This window comes from Leguminivora glycinivorella, chromosome 5, assembly GCF_023078275.1.
Source record: "Leguminivora glycinivorella isolate SPB_JAAS2020 chromosome 5, LegGlyc_1.1, whole genome shotgun sequence".
Lineage (NCBI taxonomy): Eukaryota > Metazoa > Arthropoda > Insecta > Lepidoptera > Tortricidae > Leguminivora > Leguminivora glycinivorella.
Genome location: NC_062975.1, coordinates 6,045,496 through 6,071,469, shown reverse-complemented (window position 1 = coordinate 6,071,469; position 25,974 = coordinate 6,045,496). Strand labels below are relative to the sequence as shown.

At 36.7% G+C, this 25,974-nt stretch overlaps 1 protein-coding gene across 1 annotated transcript in view; it reads left to right on the top strand.

Annotated features, from left to right (window-relative positions):
• Positions 1-25,974, top strand: part of LOC125226197 (probable serine/threonine-protein kinase DDB_G0267686) — a 274,557-nt gene that overhangs the window by 134,971 nt on the left and 113,612 nt on the right. Inside the window, exon 3 of the mRNA XM_048130117.1 lies at positions 17,024-17,219. Coding sequence (XP_047986074.1) covers positions 17,024-17,219 — 196 coding nt within the window. The remainder of the gene's footprint in view (positions 1-17,023; positions 17,220-25,974) is intronic.

Below are 25,974 nucleotides of genomic sequence, written 5' to 3'. Positions count from 1 at the left end.
ACACCATATATATAATAGTAGATACATTCATCTGAACCTAGAGGTATAGATATAGGTTACATGTGTGATGTGTTATTCCAAAAGATACTTTAGTAAGCCATAAATGTGAGTGTGTTTATCGACAAGTGGGTCGTTTTCCCGTGCACACACATAAAATTATATGCTTCTGATTCTAACAAAAAGCCATCAATAACTTTCAAAACCTCGTGGCTGTAAACATTGTGCTCAAGTCTGCAATTGAAAATTTATGGCACAGTTTAGTCGTTAGAGTGTAATTCACGTTCATCGCAGTCGAGCTTTTTGGGTTGTTTTCTGGGAAATAAAGTACTGAGAACGTTTTTATTCTGTACTGTACCTAATGAATGACATTGCTATGTAATGTCGTTTCTGTATATTTTAAGGGCCCCGTACCAAAGATGTACTATCACCTTCAAAAATGCACAAAATAGTACAAAAAGAAGGTTGCGAATCAGTCAGTCCGACTCCGTATCATCCGTCTGTTACATTGCTGAATTTATAACTCAAGATTCAGGTACGTAAACTCATAATCATAAACCAATCACATTTGTAAATAAAGTTGTTGAAATGCCATACACATTTCTGAATAGAACTAATTGTATACACATTAAGTATATTTTATTACAATTTTAATTAAAACGAGCACTTAACACGTCAACTGCGCAGAACTGCAACAATTATTTAAACGTCATAATTTTAACGTCAAGTGCCATTTGAAACTAAATTAATGATTTTTAAAATATCCACGAAGTTATTGTTACTTAGGTCTCATAATTATTCCTAGTGCTTTACAAGAGTATCGCGTGCTATGAAACCGTTCATTATGTTTAAATGCTATCGCGAATCTAAATGCACACTATTACAATATTTTCGATATGGATAAGGTTTAACGATTTCGCACTTTTGTTATCGTCGTGTTTGTTTAATTATATTACGCGACAGAAAACATTGATTTATTAACAAAATATAACGCATGGAAATGCATTTACATTTTGAAATTAACTTACCTAATAATTACTATGAGAAGTACCAGCCGCGAGACCCGAGGTCACAGCCTAAAACTGATTCGCACTCCTACTACTACTAAAGTTGCATATCATTCCCTATCCAATCGTGTTGTAGCGGCTTGGAACAGTTTACCGGATAGTGTTGTTACTGCTCCCTCAGTGAATGTGTTTAAAAACAGACTAGACAAGTGGCTTTTAAATAATAAGATAGTGACATGACTTTGCTAACTATAAATCATGAGACACTGTGTGACATAGGCTCATCAGCTGAATAGCTGCTCGCCTATAATTGAATAATAATAATAATAATAATTTATTGTCTGACAGAAAATTAAACGGGAACATAGGTATTATTTCGGAAGCGTCAATAAAATTCTGGTGAAATGATGTTACATTTTGTCATATCGTCACTACTTTAAAAAAATCTCGTATCTCATGCTTCTCCTCAAAGTTAAAACGCAGTAAGCCTATATGCATTCCATACATACTTACTACAATTTTCTTTTCATTGACAGACGAAGATACAAGTTTTTTTAAAGTAGTGACGATATGTACCTACTTAAGCAAAACAAAGAACATAAGCAAACGGGTTCATCGTAATCACCAACTTTTATGAAAAGGGTCATACTTATGCCAAGACTATGCCAGCTCTTTTTCTTAATCATAATGCTATGGAAGTACTTACGTTAATTTATAAAGATTTGTATCTAAAACAAAAATTACTTACTACGTGATAAGCACTTTTTTGATATTAAAGAAGAATATTTGAGCGTGTTGCACAGTTCAAGGGTTAAGTACAGAAGCACTGGCATTAAAATTAGTTTTGCTCCCTCGCGCAGTTGACACTCTGTCTACCTCGCTGTGCAATTAAGAATGACTCTAGAACCTGTCAACTTTAACATTCTTGACATTGGGTTCCAAGTTATAAGTTGTAAGCGACTAGGATTTTTATCATTCACAACCTAACATATGGGTGGATATATGTACGTAGGTACCTTTTTCCTACTTGTCGTGTTTATATGAGGCATCATCAAGATATTTGTATTGGTACTTTTATACCTCCAAATCATGACATAATAGGTACTTCGTCAACCTCAATACTCTTGTACTAAGAGAGTCGCTAAAATATTGCCAAATATTTTGTAATATACATTTAATATTGTGTGATCTGGCTGAAGTAACATGCCACGTTCGCGTGTTCCCGTGGAAATCAATACCCGTGTCAAAGAAGAATTATAATTTATCATTTTTGGGAAAACATACTTAACTACCTACCTAATTAACTTTAAGTGACAATTTGCCAAACTTTTACGTTGAATGGTAAGATCTCTTTAATTATTCTTGATATGAAGCCTGCCCAAAAGCTTCCTGAGACAATTTTCATAGGGGCCATATCATCATTCACCCTGTCTTGTACCTAATACTCATTGAAAATTGCTACCAGTCTGTATTTTGCGTCCTCGCTAAGCCTCCCCTACGTCTGACTTGCCGGAATCTGTAATCATTGCAGCGGCAGCAGATTAGGGTTAACGCTAATCGTTGAGTAATTAAAGTGTGTTTTTGACATACGTCAAAGTAAAGGGTTATTTCACAGTATAAAGCAGTAATAACTCTTCTAACAAACTTCACTCCGCGCGGTGTGTCGAAAACTACTCTCCATATGCACCGAATACATGCGAAACTGGTAAGTATTGGGCTGGACAGTCGGGGCCGCGTTCGCGCGCTGTGTTGACGTGTTGAGTTCGGAAAAAAATGACGTCAGCACCGAAGACATATTTTCGTTACTGTAGTGTTTATGGGTGTATGGAGAACAGTTCTCAAAATGCGGAAATGTCAGAATGTTCTTTAGAATTCCTAGACACCCAGAAAAGTAAGTGGTTGTTATATTTTTGCAGTGTTAGGTACATTATTGCTTACGTAAATGGCGTAAAAGTGAGATTTAAAGCTAGAATGACACATTAAAATCAATAAGGATTTATCTGTAACGACATTTAGGTAGATGCTGCGATCTATCTAGCTCGAAAGTTTGGTACCTACTTAAATATTGTGCAAACATCTATTCAAACATTTTATGTAAATACGATTTCGTCAGTATTTAAGAAACAAACACGTACTTGAATCTTTATTAGATAAAAAGGTAGAAAGAGCGTTGGTACTAGCATAGCGCCATACACAGTTACTACGAGTAGGACAGTAGCACAGGTACAACCCTGCGTGACCTTGCGCAGTAGTAACGACCGCGTCGCCGCTGCCGGAGATTAACTACTGATTTATCCTTATACTGTGGTTATTTGCTGTAATAATTTTTCGCAGTTATTAATATACTATATTGTGGTATACACAATATGATACAAATCAAAACATTAAATATGATAACATCATTGATAACACGTCATGGCTTTAAGTTTGCCTTACAACTACAGGGTGTGTACATTGTTAAATTTTATTTTAGTATAAACCTAAGAAAAGCAAGCAACTATATCGTTAGTGTATAAATACTAACTTACTAAAATATAAGCACGATATTAATTGTCATAAGTACCTATATATAAGTGCTTAGCTTTTGTGTTAAAATTTGAGTCATAAAACTTCTAAACTTTCAGAAGCTCTGACGTAAGTGTCCATTACAAAGCTATTGGAACTTTGGAATAACTGCGGTGTTTTCCAATGTTTGAATTATCCGAGGAACATTCCTCTCGGCGAGCTGAAAGCTTTCATAGATTATCTTATCGTACAGCTTTCATGTTTGAAAATGGTCGATTTTTTGTTAAAACTGTTATTTGTTATGTTTGCAATAATATAAGTTTTGTCACAACAGTATAACATCCAGATTCCAGTTGTGTTAGGAATATAACTCTTCATCAATTCGTCATCAGTACTCCTAGTGTTATAAGACTTATAAGTTAGATATCAAATCCTTACAAAAGTCACACCCGTAATCGCAATGATAAATAAAACACGTTTCTCACGAACTCATGCATACACTGTTTAAAAATAAGTTTACAGAAATTAAAGTTCAAAGAGGAACGTACTACGTTCCAGCTAAATAATGTTCTTCTTTAAACTAAATAGGTAGATGTTTGTAGCTTGCTTTGCCAAGAAAGCTCTCTGAATAGTTTGTACCTGCACAATATTTATTGAAAGTACGTAACATGCCTAATCATGGTACTTGTAGATTAGTAGGGGAGACCCGGGCTAGTTGACTAAAGGGTTAGGTTGACTAACTATTAAAAAATTGAGCCAAAAATCAAACTTGAGGCAACCAGTGATACGACATGAGGTACGAGAGGCTCACCGGTGACTGAGCGGAGGGAGGTGACGGACTTTCGTATCTCACTGGTTGGCTCAAGTTTGATTTTTTGCTCAATTTTTTTTATAGTTAATCAACCTACCCCTATAGTCAACTGTCGTTCATCATTCCCTTTTGCTCAGCTATAAGTACAATACACACTTAAATACATAGAATACATGGAAGGATATCCCACTTTCAATATTTGCGAAATCCCTACTCGAATCGCGTAATCCGAGGGTCCAGTGCATTAGTCACTTGCAAAGAGTCTGCGTCTGACAGATGGGGTGTTGCCCTAAATGCAACCACTGTTAACTGGTCTCTGAATATATGAAAGAGGCGCGTTCCTATGCACACAGTCTAAGCTCGTGTTTGTAAACGCGAATCATGCTTGTATAAGTGGGATATGACAGGTCGACTGGTCGAGTTTTTAACAGGAGGTAACTGTGAGATAACCGAAAGCGGGTGGGCGGCACTTTCAGCGGGGAGCGGGAATGGTCATACTGTACGATAATACTCTTTATTATAAATACTGTGTTAATACGGAAGAGCTATAAGACCTAGCTACGATACGCTTACGAAGTGTAAGCGATTGTGACGTTGGCTCTTGGCCTATAACCGTGAAAACCGAAGATCACGAACTGCGGAGATCTTTCTCTGTCACTCTAATTACGCCAAGAATGGGAGTAAAAGAGAAAGATGCGCGCAATTTGAGAGTTTCGGTGTTCGGTAGACCCGGCGCAGGCTCGCTTCGGCTTTAGTTACGTTGATCAGAAATGTTGGAACGATGAGAGGGGTCGAGATAAATTGGTCTACGTTCATACTTGAGTGAAGTAGGCTCGTGCTATGGTGGATGGGACTTTTTTGTTTAATGTCTGCATTCAACTGGTACAGAAAAACTCAATTAGCGTAATTATTTGGTTTAATCGATAAAATTGTGATCGTCTTGTTATATTTTTTCGTGTAGTTTGTGTTTAGTTGCTAGATCTTATCAGCTAGATTGGTGAGACAAATTAAAATTATATTAAACACTTTTTAACGTAATAAAAAGATCAGAACAAAGTAACTAGTTAGCGATCACAAGACTGCGCGGGAAAGTACCTATCTAATAAGTGTTAAAAAAGAATAAGAGTAGCTTCGCACTTTTACTTTGTTATACATATGTCCCAATAAATGTCTCAGCAATTTAGCATTGACAGTATAGAGACGGATTCAGGAGACGGTAAAAGAATGAAGCCTGCTCATTCAGTAAGTTGTAGGAAACTGTTTCGTACTATTATGTAAAATTCGTGGAACCCATGAAAAGTTGTATCTGACTCCATAGAGAGAAAACCTCGATAATCTAGAGGTTTCTAGAATCTATAGGTACACTTAACTGATCTTTTATTTTTTCGTAATTAAAGTGCTGTTACATTCCCAAAAGAGATTTACTAATAAAACATTAAGTATTGCGGCGCATTCGCCATTAACACTTAGTGGTCTTATCCCGTATGTGCCCAACACATGTATTTTTTCCCCCTATTCTTTGAGGTGATCACCTCATTCTCCTATTTTAATGAGTAATAGCGTGTTTTCAGTAGTGGGTCGAAAACGACCCTATGGGCATATGTGGGTTAGTGACTAATCTAATTTAGGCTTAATCTTGCTCACGTCTTATGTAATACCCTGTATACAGGATTAATTTGCAACGGAGGAGTTTAGTGGCAGGTCCTTAACAAGATTTCGATACAGGCATTTCCCGAAGCTAATAAAGTTAACCGGCTCTTTGGGCCCTGACACACGATATTAACTCCTGTTTCCTATCAATGTTCCATATAGATACAGATAGATAACATATTATAATAAAGCTTTGGAAGATGTACACACTGGTCCCAATTTGAGAGAAGTTATTTTTTTCTTATGACACGGCAAAGAAATGAAAAAATAATTCAAGTATGGTATTTAATCAATGCATAAGAAAAAATCATATTAGCGGTAAAAAATGTAATGAAAATTGTAAATTATAAAAAAATGGAACCGTTAAAAAAACTATCGAATAACGAACGAAGAAACGAAACAAGCAATGCAGCACTTTTCCCAATGTATGGATTGTAAATCCATACTAATATTATAAATGGGAAAGTGTGTGTGTCTGTTTGTTTGTCCGCCTTTCACGGCAAAACGGAGCGACGAATTGACGTGATTTTTTTAAGTGAAGATAGTTGAAGGGATGGAGAGTGACATAGGCTACTTTTTGTCTCTTTCTAACGCGAGCGAAGCCGCGGGTATAAGCTGGTTACATATAAACCTAAATTAATTTTATTTCAACGCTCAGTACCCAACGCATATATATTCCCCGTATTATCCTAGACTTTGACTGTATTTCCTTATGCCGTGCTTCTTCTAATCAGAAAACCTCGTCGTCGCTAGTAATCTTCCTACCCCAGCCAATTGCCTTTTTGTCGCGAGGCAGTTACGTCTACAAAATGGTCTCTTGCTTGATCAATGGTTCCGACTCCAGGATTGGATATATTGCGAGGACTTATACATGTCAGGGTAATGGTTCAATTTGTGTTTCATGTCGTTTAGAAACATTCTGAGAGGTAAGAAGCCGTTTTGTTAAGCGCTTTATCGTTAGTTACCTTTTTGTACAGAGGACGAGGGTTTTTATGTTTAGTCGTCTTCCTCTAAATGCGAAATCTTATTTAAGACGTAAAACAGATAATATCTTACTTATCGTCGGAGATAGTGCAATAGCTTGTTACTGCTAAAGTCAATAAAGTTCTAAATTAAAAACAATGAAACACAGAAATTCTATCATAATTCTATTTTACATGGTTGCGTATGCATAAAGATGAGTTAACAGGTAATTCGTATAAAGATATGAGCAACGTTTGTCCTAACGGTAAGCGAAAATGTGGTATACTTACCATTTACTTGAGAACGTCGTTTTGAGTTACCCGGTATTGCAATATCCACGTTCGTTATGATAACATTATTATAAGTTAATTAACATCACGTTATTACAAATCAAAATCCAATCATATGTAGACAATTCGATGGTGCGAAGGTTTCTATCATGTCACTGGTTCATTCACCCCTGGTCTTGCAAGTCAGTTGTGAAGTATCGTACTGATGATACAACAATGATTACAATGATTTTGCTCCACTTTAAAGTCAGTTTAATGAAAGAAACACTCTACTCTGCAGTTTTTACTGTCAAATCTGATCTTATTATAAAATCGGATATTGAGATTCAAAAATTGATATCGCTGTCGTTTAAAACATTAATTATTTTGGTTGTATGTAATATGTAAAGTATTTTTTCGCTCGAATGCTTTCTTCAAGTCATAGATTTCAACGTTAATACTTAGAAATCATGTTCTAGGTAGTCTTACATGTGTCGTAACTAAATTCGGTCACAATAATAAAGATGAAATAAAATTGATTGTCATTTCTTATGATCGAATTACTTTGACACATTCAATCAATTGATTTAAATCGGTCACTGCATTATCATAATTGACTAAAGACAATATTTCGACACGTGCCAAAAATCGGCTTGTTAAACATATATTTACAACAAATGCAATCAATCAAACATTATCTTACAGTTGTATAACCATTCATTATACAATCCGTCCTTTGACCTATCGATTACAATGAGTATCAATTATACAGGAAATACAAACAGCGTATTATGGTAATGTTTTGATTGAACAGATAAAGTCTATTTGTAATATGGTTTACGGCTACTTACCTTTAGCGGACATCTGACCTCATTGATGCAATTTTTTTATCAACTTCGTTTTTTTTTACCTATTTTAAAACACTGATTTAGACTTTCACGATTATTGCACATAATAACGCCGTTCCTGAAACATTGAAGGTCAGTTTAATATGTAGTCACACGCGATTAATTATAAAACAATTAGCGAATAATCTTATAAAGGGGTTGATGTGGTTACAGAAAAATATTGCTACACCTCAGCAGAAGGTCTCGAAAAAGACAAGTTGATAGAGGACAATATTACCGCTAAAGAGCGATCTCTTCCATACAAAATTTACACCCTTCGAGACAAATAACTTAGGTACCTACACGACGACTTATGAATTTTTCTCGTAAATTAGTAACTGAAACTTATAGTATATTTAATATATATAAAAGGACTTCTTATTGTATGGTTTTTATACAGATATAATAAAGCCCTTTTAATGAGACACTCCTGAATTAATTTATCAAGTAACAGGTTCAGTATAACAAGCATATGTTAACCCTAGTAAACCTTGCAATGTCTCACGAGCCTACACGTTGCGGAGTCCCATGACCCCGCTAACAATCAGGCTGATTACGATTTACGATAGTTGGCTAGTTGCGTACGCGCCGCGTCCGGCCATTAACCGACGGCGACCAAACCATAGCGGATATCACATTCAACTCTGTTTATACATCTTAAAGTTTACATTTCAGTAAACAGTTTGTATTACTATGGGGGTTAACCGCGCAGTTTATTGTAATGCCGATAACTGTGACCCTTGGTCAATTAAGATTTGTATTGTTCGCTTAAATGAATTATTGCCCGATGTTTATGTTTGTTTATCTGATTTAATGGTGATAATGTTGAAACGGTTACGGTTACAGTTGTCTTTGACGGAAGCTCAGAAGTCCAAACTCGGGGTTTGCCAGAGAGCTATGGAGCGCAGCATACTAGGTGTGAGACTAAGGGACCGAATCCGGAACACTACGCTGCGCTCAAAAACTCAGATAATTGATGTGGCTCGGAAAGCGGCCAAGTTAAAGTGGGGCTGGGCTGGCCACGTCTGTCGCATGCCGGATGACTTATGGGCCAAGAATACCACGCAGTGGGAGCCTCTCGAGTCAAATCGAGGATCCGGCAGACCTCGTCGGCGATGGCGGGATAACTTAGACTCCTTTTTGAGAGACTGGTCAGTTGTCGCACAAAACCGAGAGGAATGGAAAAAGAGGGGGGAGGCCTTTGCCCAGCAGTGGGACACAATAGGCTCATAATAATAATAATAAATTGTCAGCTGAAATGAAAAAGCTGTTGCAAGACATGCCATATTAAGTGTAATTAATGTTTCTAGTTCGTTAAAGGTAACTCATTAATTACATACATACATAAACTCGACGCCTGTAATCCCAAAAGGGGTAGGCAGATCACATGAAACTGTTCAGGTTTCAATGCTACTCTTAATAGCGATTAAGGGGTTGAAAGAAAACGAAATCGTAATATAGTGGCGACAAGTCACCATTTAACCCGTATCCCACAGTCGACTTCTTATGATATCCACAAGAGGAAAGGAGCTGATGAAATTCTTAATCACATGGGCCAAAATTGCACTACTTAAGTCGAAAGTGAATGAAACCATTGAATGGTTCTGTAAACCTGCACAAACAGCACATCCATAAAGTAGTAAAGGGCAACATTCTTGTCAGTAGGTGCTCTGGCGGTCGGAAACGGTTTCACCTCTTATATGGCCAGGTCAGGAATGAATGAATGGGACTCGATATGTATCGTTCACCTTAGGGTACTGGGTGGAAATGCACTGGAATCGTGGAGGGCGGTGTCCGCGCTATGAGTCATGAAGCTTGGCGTATGGTCCGGTAAGCTAGAAAATATGAGAAACTAGCGCTGGTGGCCTAGCGGTATAAGAGCGTGCAACTTTCGATCCGGAAGTCACGGGTTCGAACCCGGCTCGTTCCAATGAATTTTTTTGAACTTATGTGCGAAATGTCATTTGATATTTGCCAGTTGTTTTGGTGAAGGAAAACATCGTGAGGAAACCGGACTAAATAAGTTATTAAGTTTGGGTTGGAAGGTCAGATGGCAGTCGCTGTCGTAAAAACTAGTGCCTACGCCAAATCTTAGGATTAGTTGTCAAAGCGGACCCATGCAGGCTCCCATGAACCGTGGCAAATGCCGGGATATCGCAAGGAGGCTGATGATGACAAATAGAAACTAGGTAGATTGTGTCTTAGCATGTATCTACCTATCTGTTTTTAATACCCGACGCAAAACCGAGCTTTATAAGTCTGTCTGTCTTTCGAACGGACAAACCTATTTAGATTTTTTTTTTTTTTTTATTTGAAATCCGAATTAGTCGGGAGTGTTCTTAGCCATGTTTGATGAACGGTCCACTATGTCGGGGTATTTTTTTAAATTTAAAATTTTGTATCTTGGTTATCTTTGATAATGAAAACATCTTGTGTTCATGGAACAAATGAGTCTTGTCGTTGAACTGAGAACCTGTATCGGATAGCCTCAGCTAGCCTATCGACCTTTCCTTTTAATTATATTACCGTTAACTGGACATTAAAGCACTTCTCGAAGTATTTCTAGTCAAGGAAAATACATAAAAACCTTGGATTCTCAGTAACATTCACGACTTAGCCACATTTAAAACAAGTTTCGGATCCCACTAGGTTTGCGCAAAAAATGTCGTTAACACTGACATCATACATTTTCTTATACTCTTGTGCAAACTTATGTCTTCCTCCGACTTGTTATACAGTAGAACCTCGATATTTATTTATGTCGAGGGGTTCGACTTAGGTCAGGGAGAAGTAAGAAAAGTTCGTGTTAGCAAGGTAAGTGTAGCAACACAAGCAGACACACAGAGGTTTTCTTTTTAAATTAAAGTCTTATTTAAAGGTGCATAAATCAATAAAGCTATACCCGTGTAGTTTCGATTGCCTGTATTTTAATTGTAGAAGGCAAATTTCATTTTTCGAGTTATAAAAAGATGAATAATCGTAAAGGGAAACGTTGACTCTGAATAGAAGGGAAGAGAATACAGTAGGTACCTACCTATAATTAGAGCCGACAACTTCGTCCTATCGAGATTCGAGTTACCAAGGTTCTACTGTAGAACATCAATGCCGGTTCCTGCTTTAGACAACTGAACAAATAACTTTGTTTTCCTTGTGCTTAGACATGTCGTTGACAGGTAAACCACGAGATGACATCAAGTGTTCGCGAACCGTGGCATGATGTCACACAGGTTGCATCACGATTAGCGTGACATTTAGGAGTGGCTGTGGTATAGGAGTTAAAGTAAACGATGCGATGTGGCGACAACAGCCAAGCGTAATTGAGGGTCAAGAAACTTTGGTAAGGAGTTTGCAGAAATATTTTAGGAATGAACGTGATAAATAAAGCCATCGTAAGCCACGTCTTCGCTTTTGGTTAGTCTGTGGCCAAGAGTAAGCCAGTTTATAATTTTAAAAAAGCTGTTTGTTTGCGGTTAACAGAAAAAGTTTACACGGTTCGTACAGTGATTACAGAGTTGTTTCTTCCATTCTACGATATTAGAAAATAAGGAAATTAGTGCGGAAGATTGAAGATTGGGCAAATTGTATTGGTTCAGTAAGTGTAGTTCATGAGAGGCTGAGTATTTAATAGCTTCGCTTCAGCCTCTCCGCGATAGGGACGCCCTGATGTTTTATCATTTATCGCGCGACCATGCTTGCCTGATGCCACGTTTCTGTGGTTCGCCAAACACATAAACTCATGCAATTTTATGAGTACTTATAGGTGCAGTGATTTTATGAGATCATCATACTTACCTTCTGTTAATGTAGATACACTCAAACTTTGTCAATAAACAGTCCCACTCAATATTTAATAAAGTAATCGTCTTGATATAAATAGGCGAAAACTAATTGTAAACTAGAACGTGTTTGAAATGAATGGGATCAGAATCAATGTAGCTAGTGAACTAAGCTTAATGAAATTACTTATTAATAGGCTTATATTATAAGTTAAAACAGATTACTGTCAAATCAAGTAGTCGTTAACTGATAGGAATTATCGAGAGAGTACACAAGGTCACACATGCGGATCCACTTTGATGATGATGACATTATGATTTGACTTTGAGAATTAATTGTATGGCACCTCGAAGTAGTAAAATTGATTAGGTGTTGTTGCGTTTACATATTTAGGTTTGATATTTTTTGTGAAAATGGTGGAGATAGGAAAAGTTGTCGGTAAGTAAGGACAAAAGGTTAAGAAAACGTGATTTAGTTTGTAATCTAAATATGAGTTTGTAATGAAATTATCTGAGTTAATGAGATGGCCTTAACGTCTAATGCAGACGATTTATGGTGTAATTTCAAGAAGCACCTTTTCTGATGACTTATTAGTCCGATGCGAGACCAACATAGTCTACCGACATAATGAGCCACAATAAAGCGTACCCACCAAGTACCTACAGTGAAAACGTGGTTCTATTCATTAAACCAAACATTTATACAAATTGACTGATAAGAAGAGGGTTTGTTAAACTTGACAGTCGTTTATGAATAACCCGCATAATTGCCATGATACTCTAAAAAAATGACCATAATTTCCAGTTATTCCCGACTAAAGAAACAACTTGCTTACACAACAATGATTACAGTATAAAATCCGCGAGTCTCCGGCGCAGGGGCAAGTCTGCATCTGCACTCACACGGGAACCGCCACCGGAGCGTGACACTGCGCACTCACACCACACAGTACTTGCAGTAACCCTAGTCCCTATGTGACAACCTGGAACAATCATTGGTCTATAATTATTGTCTTCGGTTAAAGCTATACTTATTCAAATAATACTTATGTAAAAAAATCTTTTTAGCACTGTTTTGTAAACTGATCTGAAATATAACCGCTTATTGCGAAATATTGCTGCTTTCCGAGGCGTTTCTAAAAACTCCTTACTCGATGGGGATACGACGTTTCATTATAGAGTTCCTATGAACACCTTTCTGCTCCATCATCAGATCAGCTCCATGATACCATAATATTGCATTGTCACGTGATTTACATATGTGTGCAAAATTTCAGATCCATCAGAAACCGGGAAGTGGGTCAAATTTAGCTTCTACGTTTTGACCCAAACTAACATACTAACAAGGCAAGTTAAATAAAAGCTTTTAAAAATGGGTACCTACTGATATTGTTTTAGTGACTGTGGTAATGCGTTATATAGCAGGTAGGTTCATGTATTCGTATGTTGCGAACTTGAATATGTAGATAGTCGGTTTCTCACAGTAAATGAAGCTTTCCGTTCTTATGCGTAATTAAGTTATTGTAATATAATGAACAGCACAATTACATAAGGGCAAGACTCAATTATGATGTAAACGGAAATCACATGTAGACATTCTAAAACCCGTTTTACGTGCAAAAAGTTTATTTTATCTTATTGTTTTAAAGTTAATGTGGCGAAGCCATTCTTCAGTTTTATAGATGTACCTGTACTATGTAATTAAGAGTTATTTCACAACTGTATTAAATATTTAATAGTAGCTATACAAATAACGTTTCTTTATTTAGTATGTAGGAACCGGCACTGAACAAACATGTTTTAATGTGTATCATTTTGTCTTAATTAAGTATCTTACTACATAATTACTATATGTAACTATGATGTATTTGTACAAAAATTATTTAGCATTAATAAAACCCAACATCGCTCAAACGCCAAGTTCCCGAATGTAGGTGATCTAATAATTCTAACATGAATATGAAAATAACTTTGAAAGCGTCCGCTTGTCGCCATTTTCCCCAAACTGGTTAATTCCGCGTAGCAAAATTTCCGTTCGTATTTTTTCTGATGCGATTTTCTACCATCTCCTTTTTGTCATTCGCTTCTACCTAAGTACGTCTATTTTATCACATAATTATGATTAAGTAGGCACGATTAGTAATCATATCTATTACTTCGTCCGCCATAACAACTTATGGGAGTCCATGGCACAGTGGGTAGTAGTAAAAATGACATCTTTAGGTGTTCTTGGTGTTCAAAAAGGTTAAATTGATTCTTGTTATTGTGCAGCGAAGACTAACACACTCCCGAAAAAAGTCCTTTGACGCCCCTAATAAAAGTCGCTGCATCTCACACGTGCCACTTAAACACTTTTCAGTGTACTTTCTTAAGTTTATTGTACCACTTTTAAAAGTTTAATGGCGCTTCAGATTTACGAGGTGTTCCCATGGCGTATAAACGTCAAAAGCGGAAGCAATCGTGTGTGTACGTGTTTAGATGTGCTTTGAAAAGCGATGTTTTATGACCTTTCTTATTTTAGATATGAACAGTTACATAATACAAAACAAATACAGTTTCTGGTTTTATGCAACTTTATGATGCCTTAGACTTGTATTTTAAAACACAAGTGCTTTTAATATAAGAATTTGTTTTATATAAACGACTTTTACACATGAATTCGGTAAAAGTTACCTAGACAAACACTCAGTTTTCTTAAAAAACAGATCATTAAAAATTGTATGCTTTAATAGCTGCATTAATTTCAGGCCCATAGCTGAAGATTCAGAACTTCTAACATACAAGGTCCAAACTAACTAACTGTACCTACATGTTAATTATTTAGGTCTGATTATACCTCTATGTAGAAATCGAGGTTAAGTTCATAGTAAATCTACCAGTTAGTAACCGAGTGGTGTCTAAATTAAAATGACATTAATTTCATAAATACCACTTTATAATCGGTGTAACTACTTCTCGTCCTGATTTCTAATCTTAGTCGTGTTAGCATAAGTAAGTAGTATATTTGTAAAGAAAAGAATCATAAAATGTGCTAGTTCCGATATATTCCGCGACTCTTCTCTATAAAATAGAAATGGTCTCTAATGATAAGCTGTTTACGATTTTCTAATCTTCTGAAGGCATAGGCAACATCATTATCGCTATCGGTTCGACTACTACAATAACTGTTTTCGATTGCTAGGGAGTGTAAGCGATCCTCATCTTATTTTTACAATATATATGCAGTCAAATACCCTATTCTTCTTCTTCTTCGACAAAGCCTCATAACTGATGGTCGTGGACACCATAAGTCGCTGTACGTTGAAGTGCCCTCCACTCAAGCCGATCTTTTGCCTTTCTAACGGATCCCTGGAGCCGGAGCCCAAAACTTGAAATACTCTAGTTGCGGATCCGATAAAAATGGTTTAAAATACGTACAACATAGGTACCTTTGTAAGGCTAATTGACAACAGTACCTCATCAACTCCTCTTAGATCTCCAAGATAAATTACGAAGGCCGCTTCAAAACACCGTTTAATTTTCATTTGTCGGTAATTACATTTTATGACACCATTATATTAACTGTATCAGCACTTTGTAATTATAGCTTCTTCTGATGTAAAGTATCCGCAGGCTTACTTTCACGTTAGGGGCATTTCACACTTAGGAAAATTCCAATCTACATAATAGTTTAGGTACAGCAATTTACTCTTTACGGTGTAGACAGGTTTTCTCTTGCATTTTGCTGTTTTACTATAGGCTCGATTTAATGTGTTGTAAACTATCGTTTGTCATGATTTACCGGCTTGTCTGCGTAGTCGGGTAATTGTGGGGTTTAGGCTGGGTAATGTGTTGTGAGTGTGAGCCCTTTATGCATCTGTGCATTTGTTGGGAAGTCACATTCATAGACTTAGTGTCCCAAATGATACACAGAAACATAATTGGCAGGCTAGTCAAGTTGCTACGACTTACGAGATACTACTTATTTGTATACAGCGGCCTTCCGCCTTCCGCCTTGATAATATTATATCAAGATGTACAGTCAGCTGCAGAGAAAAGTAGACCCCCTTGCATACAAATTTGGGTCTCCTTTTCTCTGCAGCTGACTGTGCCTAACTTTATATTTTTTGTACGACCTGTATAGAAAAAAAATTGGAAGCATTATTGTTTGAACTTCTGATGTATTAATATTTAGGATACATATCCAATACAACATTATTAGACTTATAAATTTGATATATGTACCTCTAGATATGATCACGGAAAACTCATCATGTTTTCCGTGATCATGATGCGTGCAACTGCGTCGAAATATCGGTAAAAATCAGAAAGGTAATCACGGTCTATATCCCGGTCAATATTAAGTCTTATGAAAATAACCGTAAATCATTCAAAACTCAGAACAAAACATATTTATCTATTCCCAGGCTAGACGCTAGCGCGTTTTAAAAATCTTACCCTTTTTTGACACCTCACACAACTAGTCACTAATCCTGCGAAAGTGCATAAAAACCTGCACGATCCAGCTGTCAAACTATATCAGCTAAGCTGATAGGTCTCGCAATATTAATAGTATTAACTAAACGCTGTAATCCTTAGTCGGGCGTCTGGCCCAACCCGTTTGCTGGTCCTTGACCCTTTCAACTGGCATTTCATTTTACAGTTACAAAAGTTTTGCAACGTTGCACTTGCACTAACTGTAAGGTTACCGGGGCAGGGTTAAAATTGAGAACATTTTAAGAATGGTGATTTGTATTTTTTAACGGTCAAATTAATAAATAATTCGTATCCACCGTCAAAGGGCGGTCAATACTCAATAGGTCACCGGTTTGGAATATTTCGCAATATTTTTTAAAATAATTTACCCAAAATATTTATTTTGATTTTACAACACTAATGTTTTATTTTAATATAGGTATGTATTTTCAGTTCGGATACAAAAAAAAGAAAGGAAAGTGCGAATGATAGGGTCGAGTGGAGGCCTTTGACCAGCAGTGGGACACTGCACTAATGTATGCTAATAAAAAAAATACTGTCAGTATTTAACTCTGTCTTTTAACCGACTGCAAAATTTTAAACTCTGCATGTTCCAAATTTATTTGTACTTTTTTTTATGTTTGCTGCCATATCTCCGCTACTTCTGGACCAATTTCAATTCTTTTATTTTATCTTGTTCCAGAGTTTCCTAGCAGCAAACGCGAAATGTTGGTGGGCGGGTGCGCTGGCGGCGGCGACGGCGGAACTCCGATACGCGGGCTACGTGTGCCCAGGAGTGCTCCTAGTGGGCGGGGCGCCGAGAGCGCTGGAAACTGTCCGAGGGGCCTACTCGAGATCCGTGCTCAAGCCTCCTCCTACGTACCTCATCTGTGGGCTCGGTGAGTACCTAATCTTAACACAAAAATATTTCATAATATAATAGGCGATGATGCGACCTAAGCATTATAATTTAAGTCACCCTGCACAAACAGCAATCTGTTTCGCGCATCACTATTTTTAGCGTCTTTTTCGAGTCAATTTTCTAAAATAACTCTAAAGCAAATACAAGTTACATTTAATTCTATACAACTGGGAATTCTGTTTCCTGGTTAAAACCTGCTAAAATCTCCCCCCCCCATTTCTCCCCACTAGCCTCGATAGCATTTGTGATAATGGCAAAGTCTTACCGCTTCCTAAACCGGCGCCACCAAAGCCACTTTGATCAACAGGTGCCATTATTCAAGCGCCCACGTCGTTCCGATCCGTTTATTCTGGCGCTAATGTATCATTATACATCGTGTCATTCACGAAGACGCGCGTCTCGTCATATTATTTAAGGTTAGATTAGATAAGTCTACGCGCCATGGTGGATGGCACGTAGGTGCCTAGTGTTCCCACGAGCGTATGCGCATCTCCTACGCACGCCCTCGCGGCCTTGCAAGGACGACGGGTGTGATAATAAACTTGAAGGTGCTACAAGTGCAGGACTTGTTGTGCTCTCAGATCGGAATGATTCCTAGCACGTCACCCGCGTAATTAATATCTATCGTGAACGTTTTATTTTATGGAGCAAATTCTGAAAGTATCGTAAAATTCAATTGTCTCTAAGAGCATCCAACAACTAGATTGGGTACTGGATCAACCTGCAACCTTATCGTCGAATTTGGTGGGGAGGTAAAAATTTGCAAAAATAATGTGTTGGAACACAATAAAAAAGGCGCATGAGTGAGGCATGGGTATTCAAATTAAAATACTCATATTTTGACGCACGCAAACTTTTCAAACGTGGCAATGTCTTTATACAATATTTCCAAAATGTGTACGATTTTCGATAGACGGATAAATTACCGAAAAGCTACATCATTACTGTATTTAGCGTTTCATCTTTTCCTAATATATTTACTCCATATGCTGAAATAGCAACCATATAAACACGTTTTAAGTTTAAAGTAAAATAAGCATGGGTAACTTATAGTTACTGTATAATTACGTATAATCGAGAAATATCAGAAAGGAAGTTTTCGTATCGTAGGTGACAAGTTTTAATCGAAAACGTCGCCGTTTCATGTTCCAAGAAAGTTGTGTAAAAACTTTCAATGGAGATCCCGGAACTACTCGCGGTTTACTTTTTGTAGTCGTCACATCAAGTTTATTAACAATTGTTGTTATTAGCAGAGGCCAAAAAACAAGTATAACTATATAAATCTATTAGTGGGTAAATAGATAACTTTCAAACGAAATAAATATGAGAAAAACTGAATTTAAATCTGAATTGGCCAAGTAAAAGTACCTTCAATGCCCTTGCCCTATGTGAATTATGTAGTCAAAATAGCGAAGAAAACTCAAACATTTTTTTTACTAGCCTAGTGTAGTGTCCCACTGCTGGGCAAAGGCCCCCTCTTCTTCCACTCAACCCTGTCACGTGCGTAATCCTGCCAGCGTAGATAGAATGCGTCCAAGTCATCCCGCCACCTCTTTTTGGGTCTGCCCGGCCTGTACCCACTACGCTTAAGTGGAACTGGGCTGGACATGTCTGCCGCATGCACCCTGAACGGTGGACTAAAACGAAGGGCCATAGAAATGTACTCTAAAAATAAGTATACAGGTACATTAAGTTGAAAAACCAATACGTAGTATTTAATTCGAAGTTAGTTAAATAACTAAAGTTTATTATTTCCCTTTTCTACTTTTCCTTGACACTATGAAGAGTTGCGAATCGGGGCCTATCCCACAAACTATAAGTTTACGAGCTATGTTTATCATACATAGACCATAAAACCTCTATTTCTATGGAACCTCCTGACATCGATGTAGTCTAGAAATTTCTCTTAAAGGTCACACGGCTATTATTAGCATAATACGCTATTACATTTTGCGGTAAACGCTCATGGTGCGTAAAATGTTAATGAAATCTCATGCTGTAGTGGGGACGTTTATCGACAAAAAGAGGCCAAACCTTCTTTTTCTTGACCAAAGCATGAAACTTGGCACAGTTGTTCCTTATATCAAAATAAGCCGATTAAGATCGGGAGCCTTCGGGAGCCTCCCCCCTGGGGCCCGGGAGGGGGGGTCAAAGTACCGCTTCACCCGGCTTGGTTTGAAAAATTCTAACATAGCCCGTTTAGTTCATAGGTCATGTTTGGTATCGTTTTCGAGTAAATCAATAACGTAGAATTCATTTTTGGTACTAAAATTATGATTTAATGGTAAATAAAAAAAAAAAAATTAAAAGTTTGAAATTTTCATCTACGATTTACAAATTCAAGTCATCATAAATGTCAAACTGTTTGCTTTTTCTACAAATAAAAAATATGATATGAAAGCCTATTTAATATAGATTATGAATAATATAACTTTTACCCACCTTTACTAACGTTAAGTTTCATAAAAAAAACTTTAAGCCGCGCGGCGTCGGGACGCCGCGAGCGTAATTTTATAATACCTTTATTTTAAAAAACTCTATTAGAACCCGTTTAGCTATTAGGTCATATTTAGTATCGTTTTCGAGTAAATTAATAACGTAGAATTTAGTTTTGGTACTAAAATGACCATTTAATGTTAAATGAAATAAAAATAAAAAATAAATCATTTTCTGTGAGTTGCAAATTCAAGTCACGATAAATGTCAAACGGTTTGCTTTTTCTATAAATATAAAAATATGATATTAAAGCCTATTCACAAAGGATAGTACGCGTTCACCTACGCGAGCTTAGACTGTCTGCGGGGAACGCGCCTCTTTCATATATTTGATCGCCAGTGTCAGAGGTGTGATAATGCATAAATAGAAAAAGATTCATTATTATTGACGTGTCGACAACGGCAATACTCGGGTCGGACCACACGATCTAAAGACCGACTGTACCTGTTATTTATTCATTGTAGTGAATCCTGAAAGAAATTTATATAATAGTATTTTATACAATCGTGATATAATACAAAACTTTTCAGTCGAGTACCATGTGTAGTACGGTACGAGAGAGAAAAGCTTAATTATATCACTATTGTATACAATACTTTTTCTACGAGTCATCATCTTCATCATCAATGGACGGAAATATCACCATTCATGCAAGTTAAAATTAATGTCAATAGAGTCGTTCACCGTTGTATCAACATCGAATTACCTAGCAACCAATTGTTTGTAATAACCGTCTCTGATTGGCCGATAACGCGACAGATAAAAAAAATATGTTTCAGATGCAGGAAAATTTGCCAGGTATCGCAAATTAGTATAGAAATTGTATGAAGTTCTATTTTTGAAATTATTATAGTTAACTAAAGTCAATTATCAGTCAGTCAGTCCTTCCATCCCCAAGAAGACGGACTTGGCAAATTTTGGTGTGGCACCAACGCCAACACCTGACTCCAAACAAGAACGCCCTGAGTCCCATTTCTCAAAACTGAAAGTTACAAGTTACAAGCGGAAGTCTCTTTCCAACTTGTCATATTAGACATTGACAACCAGTTGAAAATTGTAACTTGTAGCTTCGAGAAATGGGCCCTGGTACACTGTGCGCAGTATATGCTGATCCAAGGCAGCCTCCGAAGGAGGTATGTTCTCAAATTGTCGATCTTTTTGGTACCTAAAGAGGTAGGTACTTCGACCACTCATTCACCGTTGCGCAACGACTTGGTCTGAAACAATATGTGCATTATCATTTTAGAGTCTACAACTATCAAATTACAACTTTTTGGTGGATCACGTAACCTTCACTATTACCCACTTACGTACGTATCATAGAAAATTATTACAAACTTTAGTAGAATCTGATTTGCCTCTGATATTGCTCCATCTTGTAATAGTTTGACACCTTGAGTGGCCTGGCTAAGCTTCAAAGCCAAAAGAAAACGTTTCTAGATTAGACATAGTATGGGATAGGTACGATAAACGCAGCTTGAAACGATCAACAAGGGAGAAACATGGCCACCCAAGGCTTCAAACTATTACGAGATGGAGCAATATCATAGATAGGCTAATCAGCTTCTACTAAAGTTTGTAATTATTTTGTATGATAGGTAAGTGTGTAATAGTGAAGGTGATCCACCAAAATGTTGTAATTTGATAGTTGCAGAATCTGTTTAAATAAAATGACAATGCACATATTATTTCAGATCAAGGGTCCTTACGCAACAGTGAATGAGTGCCGGAAGAACCTCTTTACTAGAAAAGATCGACACTTAGAGAACATACCTCCTTCCGAGGCTGCCTTACTTCATCACATACTGCCATTTGTCTAAGACTGGGGCTAAAGACATGCCAACCACACCCTTGCTGCCGACGCATTAGGACACCACGGACTCCACTGCCAGTCTATTGCTGGCCGAATTTTGTGACACACTGCACTTAACGATTTAATCCGCAAGGCTCTCGGCACAGCGAACATGCCGACAACCCTCGAACCTGTCGGCTTGTCAGCAGCAGACGGAAAGCGGCCTGATGGTTGCTTGCTTTTGCCTTGGTTTCTGGGACGACCCTTGGCGTGGGGCGTGACCTGTGTGGATACCTTGGCTCCATCCAGCGTCTAACGCTCGGCCCAGAAACCAGAGACTGCTGCTGCAAAACGCCCAGTTTAAACGCGCAAATATGCATTTTTAAAAAACAACTACATATTTGCGGCAATTGCATTTGAAACATTTGGACCATGGTCATCAGACACCAAGCAGTTCGTGAAGGAAGTTTCCACCAAACTTGTCTGGGTGTTTGGTGACGTAAGAGAAAAAGCAAACGGTTGACATTTTTGTTGACTTGAATTTGCAAATTATAGATGATTTTTTTTTTTTAATTTATTTACAATTAAAATATAATTGTAGTACCAAAAATAAATTCTTTGTTATTAATTTACTCGAAAACTATATCAAACATGACCTAATAGCTAAACCGGGTCTAATAGAGTTTTTAAAATAGAGGTATTTTAAAATTACGCTCGCAGCGTCCCGACGCCGCGCGTCTTAAAGTAATTTTTTAGTGGAACTTAACGTTTGTGAAGGTGAATAAAAGTTATATTTTTTATAATCTATATTAAATAGGCTTTCTTATCATATTTTTTATTTATAGAAAAAGCAAACAGTTTGTCATTTATGATGACTTGAATTTGTAAATCATGGATGAAAATTTCAATTTTTTAAATTTTTTTTAATTTTACTTACCATTAAATTATAATTTTAGTACCAAAAATGAATTCTGCGTTATTGATTTACTCGAAAACGATATCAAACATGACCTAATAGCTAAACGGGGTCTAATAGAGTTTCTAAAATAAAGGCATTTTAAAATTACGCTCGCGGCGTGCCGACGCCGCGCGTCTTAAAGTAATTTTTTTGTGAAACTTAACGTTAGTAAAGGTTAATAAAAGTTATAATTTTTATAATCTATATTAAATAGGCTATCATGTCATATTTTTTATTTATAGAAAAAGCAAACAGTTTGTCATTTATGATGACTTGAATTTGTAAATCATGGATGAAAATTTCAAATTTTTAAATTTTTTTTATTTTATTTACCATTAAATGATAATTTTAGTACTGAAAACGAATTCTACGTTATTGATTTACTCGAAAACGATACCAAACATGACCTATTAACTAAACGGGGTAAGTTAGAATTTTTCAAACCAAGCCGGGTGAAGCGGTACTTTGACCCCCCCTCCCGGGCCCCAGGGGGGAGGCTCCCGAAGGCTCCCGATCTTAATCGGCTTATTTTGATATAAGGAACAACTGTGCCAAGTTTCATGCTTTGGTCAAAAAATTTAAGGTTTTTCAATAAACTCCCCAACTACTGTTGCTATTTGTATGGTAAAGATTTAATTTTAAGGTATGACTAAACTAATATGTATAATAGCAGAATAAATAGTACCTACACAAATACTACGTTTGGAAACGTCAGATAGAAGAAACAAATTCATATATTTGTATAGGGGCCGAGCGTGTCAAATTTTGTACTGAAGTTGATTCTTGCCTGTAATTTTAAATATTTCTCAGGCTCTTGATTGTTCACAATTTTTGTGTTGTTGCAATTGAATATCACGTAACGAGGCATTTTTTATGTTTTGGTTGACTTCAACTTACAAAAATTGACGCCCGAAAGCTGCAAGCTGCGAGTAAAGACGGACAACTCAGTGGATTTCACTGAGTTCATTTGACACGCTAAGTAGATACGTTTGCTTGATCTATTGTATATATGACATCTGTGGAAACGTCTAATATTTAACCTCACCACACCTAACCTACCAAGTAACGTGGATTTGTGTCTTGAAATGAAATAAATAAATGTAAACCTACTTAGGTGTTATTTCGTTTTATCGCTTTAATTATAGCTTCTGAAATAAATAAAGAGCGGTTACTTTTATGCCTATTACGGGCACGTCCGCAAAGGTGCATTTAAAACCCAAATTATGTAGTTTGCACAGTTACATATTCCTTAGTAGCTCGACGGTACGGTCGGGTATCGGTAGTTTTGGAATACAGACAATTTTGATTTTCGATGAAGTCATTTTGTCAGATTGCGATCGCGTGATCATGTCTTATTTATTAAAACTTTCCCTTTTATTCACTTTGTCCTTTCTTATAGTGGGTACTATTCTCATCTTACTATATGATACCTATATTAATGCAAGGTAAGACTAGTTTATGTCTTTTACGAGTATATATGTCGTTACTTTAGCTAGAGTGAGCTCAAGATAAGATTGCAACGATTTTGACCACCTCGCCGCGTCGGTGCAAATGTTATTTTAAAAATCTAATATCGAAGAAAATATGTCGTTTGCTATTTAACCCTTGCAGAGGCGAGGTTATTACAATCGCTGCCAATTTATTTTGGCCTGACTCTTTAATATATTTTTTTTTCTATATCCGACAGACAAAATTGAACAACCTATTGGTTGTCCCATTTCTCGAAGCTACAAGTTACAATTTACAAGCGGTTGTCAATGTCTAATATACAAGTTGGAAAGAAACTTCCGGTTTCGCTTGTAACTTTCAGTTTTGAGAAAAGGGGCCCTGATCATTCTGAACAAAAACACAATTTTCCAGCAAAAATCCTAATGTGCTTTAAATTACATATGTATTCCAGGCACATTCTAGACTAGACAGGTTGATTAAATAACAAAAGTAATGAAAATTGAGACGTGTAAAATTTGCATAATAATGTGACATGATAAAATTGTTGTTTTTGAACGATTTCCGAGTCTCACGCGCCGCTACCGTACCGCAATCATCATCCGTCCATTTTCCAGTTTTTGAGAGGTGTAATTTATTTTTATTTCAACAGGTTGTGAACTGAACTTTTACTTTCTTAGCCCTTCGAATTTTAATACAGTTGTAAACTAAATTGACTTTTACCAATTTAGATTGAGTTGTTGCAGAGATTTATGATCTTACGAGGGATTTGTAATATATTGTTCTGACACGTGTTTTTGATTGCTGCATGAATGGTGTTTGTGTAACTTTACAAATTTAATAACATTTGTAATTATTGTACCGTATTGTAAAATTTGGTGAACGCCAACAGTCAAATATTTAAGCTATCAGTAAGTTAGAACTTGAAGCAATTCATGTGCACTAGTTTCAGTGTAGAAGAGACAGATATTAATATTAGCAAATGCCTGATGCCACAAGATTTAAGCCCTACAATTGAACCAGTTAAAATAAATGCAACTTGCTTGTAAATAGAAATCCAGTGCATGTCAAATTTTAATTTACGATATTGGATTTGTAAAGCATCAATATGCATAAACGCAGCGGGCGACAGAATCTTGAAGCAGGTACTTTATATCGTTTATTTCCTATAGCTGGCACCCTGATCACGCCTAGCACCTAGTACTTCTGAACTATTTATTATTTATGAATGGAAATGTTGAGTTTCACCGCTTGTTATCTGAAATTGAGTGAACTTGGCAAGCAACTGAGTGGTTGTACGTTTGATTTGTAAGCATTTATTCTATCTAAACTAAAGCAACTACTCGTATATTTGATGCTAGTTGTGATACATATCTTATACCTTTAAACGAGCAATTCTTGTATATTTATTTATTTATATATATATATATATATATATATATATATATATATACCGACCATCTCGAAAACCGCTCTAACGATTTCGCTGATTCGGGGGTGAAAAATCGATCTAGCTTAGCCTTAGATCTCGGAAAACGCAAATTTTCAAGTTTTCATGCGTTTTTCTGCGTTAGTAAACGTAAAATATGGTCGTTAATTTAGCCGCCCGCGCATCGGTTCCACGTAGCTCAGTTGTAAGAGGTCAGTCTAATGTTCGCAGTCAGATCGCAGGTATAAGGGTTTCGAATCCCGCCCAGATATTAAGGTTTTTTTTTGTATTTATAAGAGTTTTTTTTTTTATCTAAACACGTGATATTATAAAATAGAGGTAGAATATTTGTTAAAACACAGATAACGTTGAAAAATGTAGTAAGTATTTATGTGTTTTTTTTTAAACTAAAAACAAGTTGTCAATACAATATTTCACATAGGTATTTCATTGGAGGTTTCGGGTTGAAAGTTACAAAACAACCAGTAAATACCTGCCTAGTAAATGTTTTTTTCCTTATAGATTCCACGTGCGAGTTTATAGCACAGTATAGCACAGTGTAAAACGTTTTATTTTATTTACTGCGCAACTAGTTTTTAAACAGAGAAATC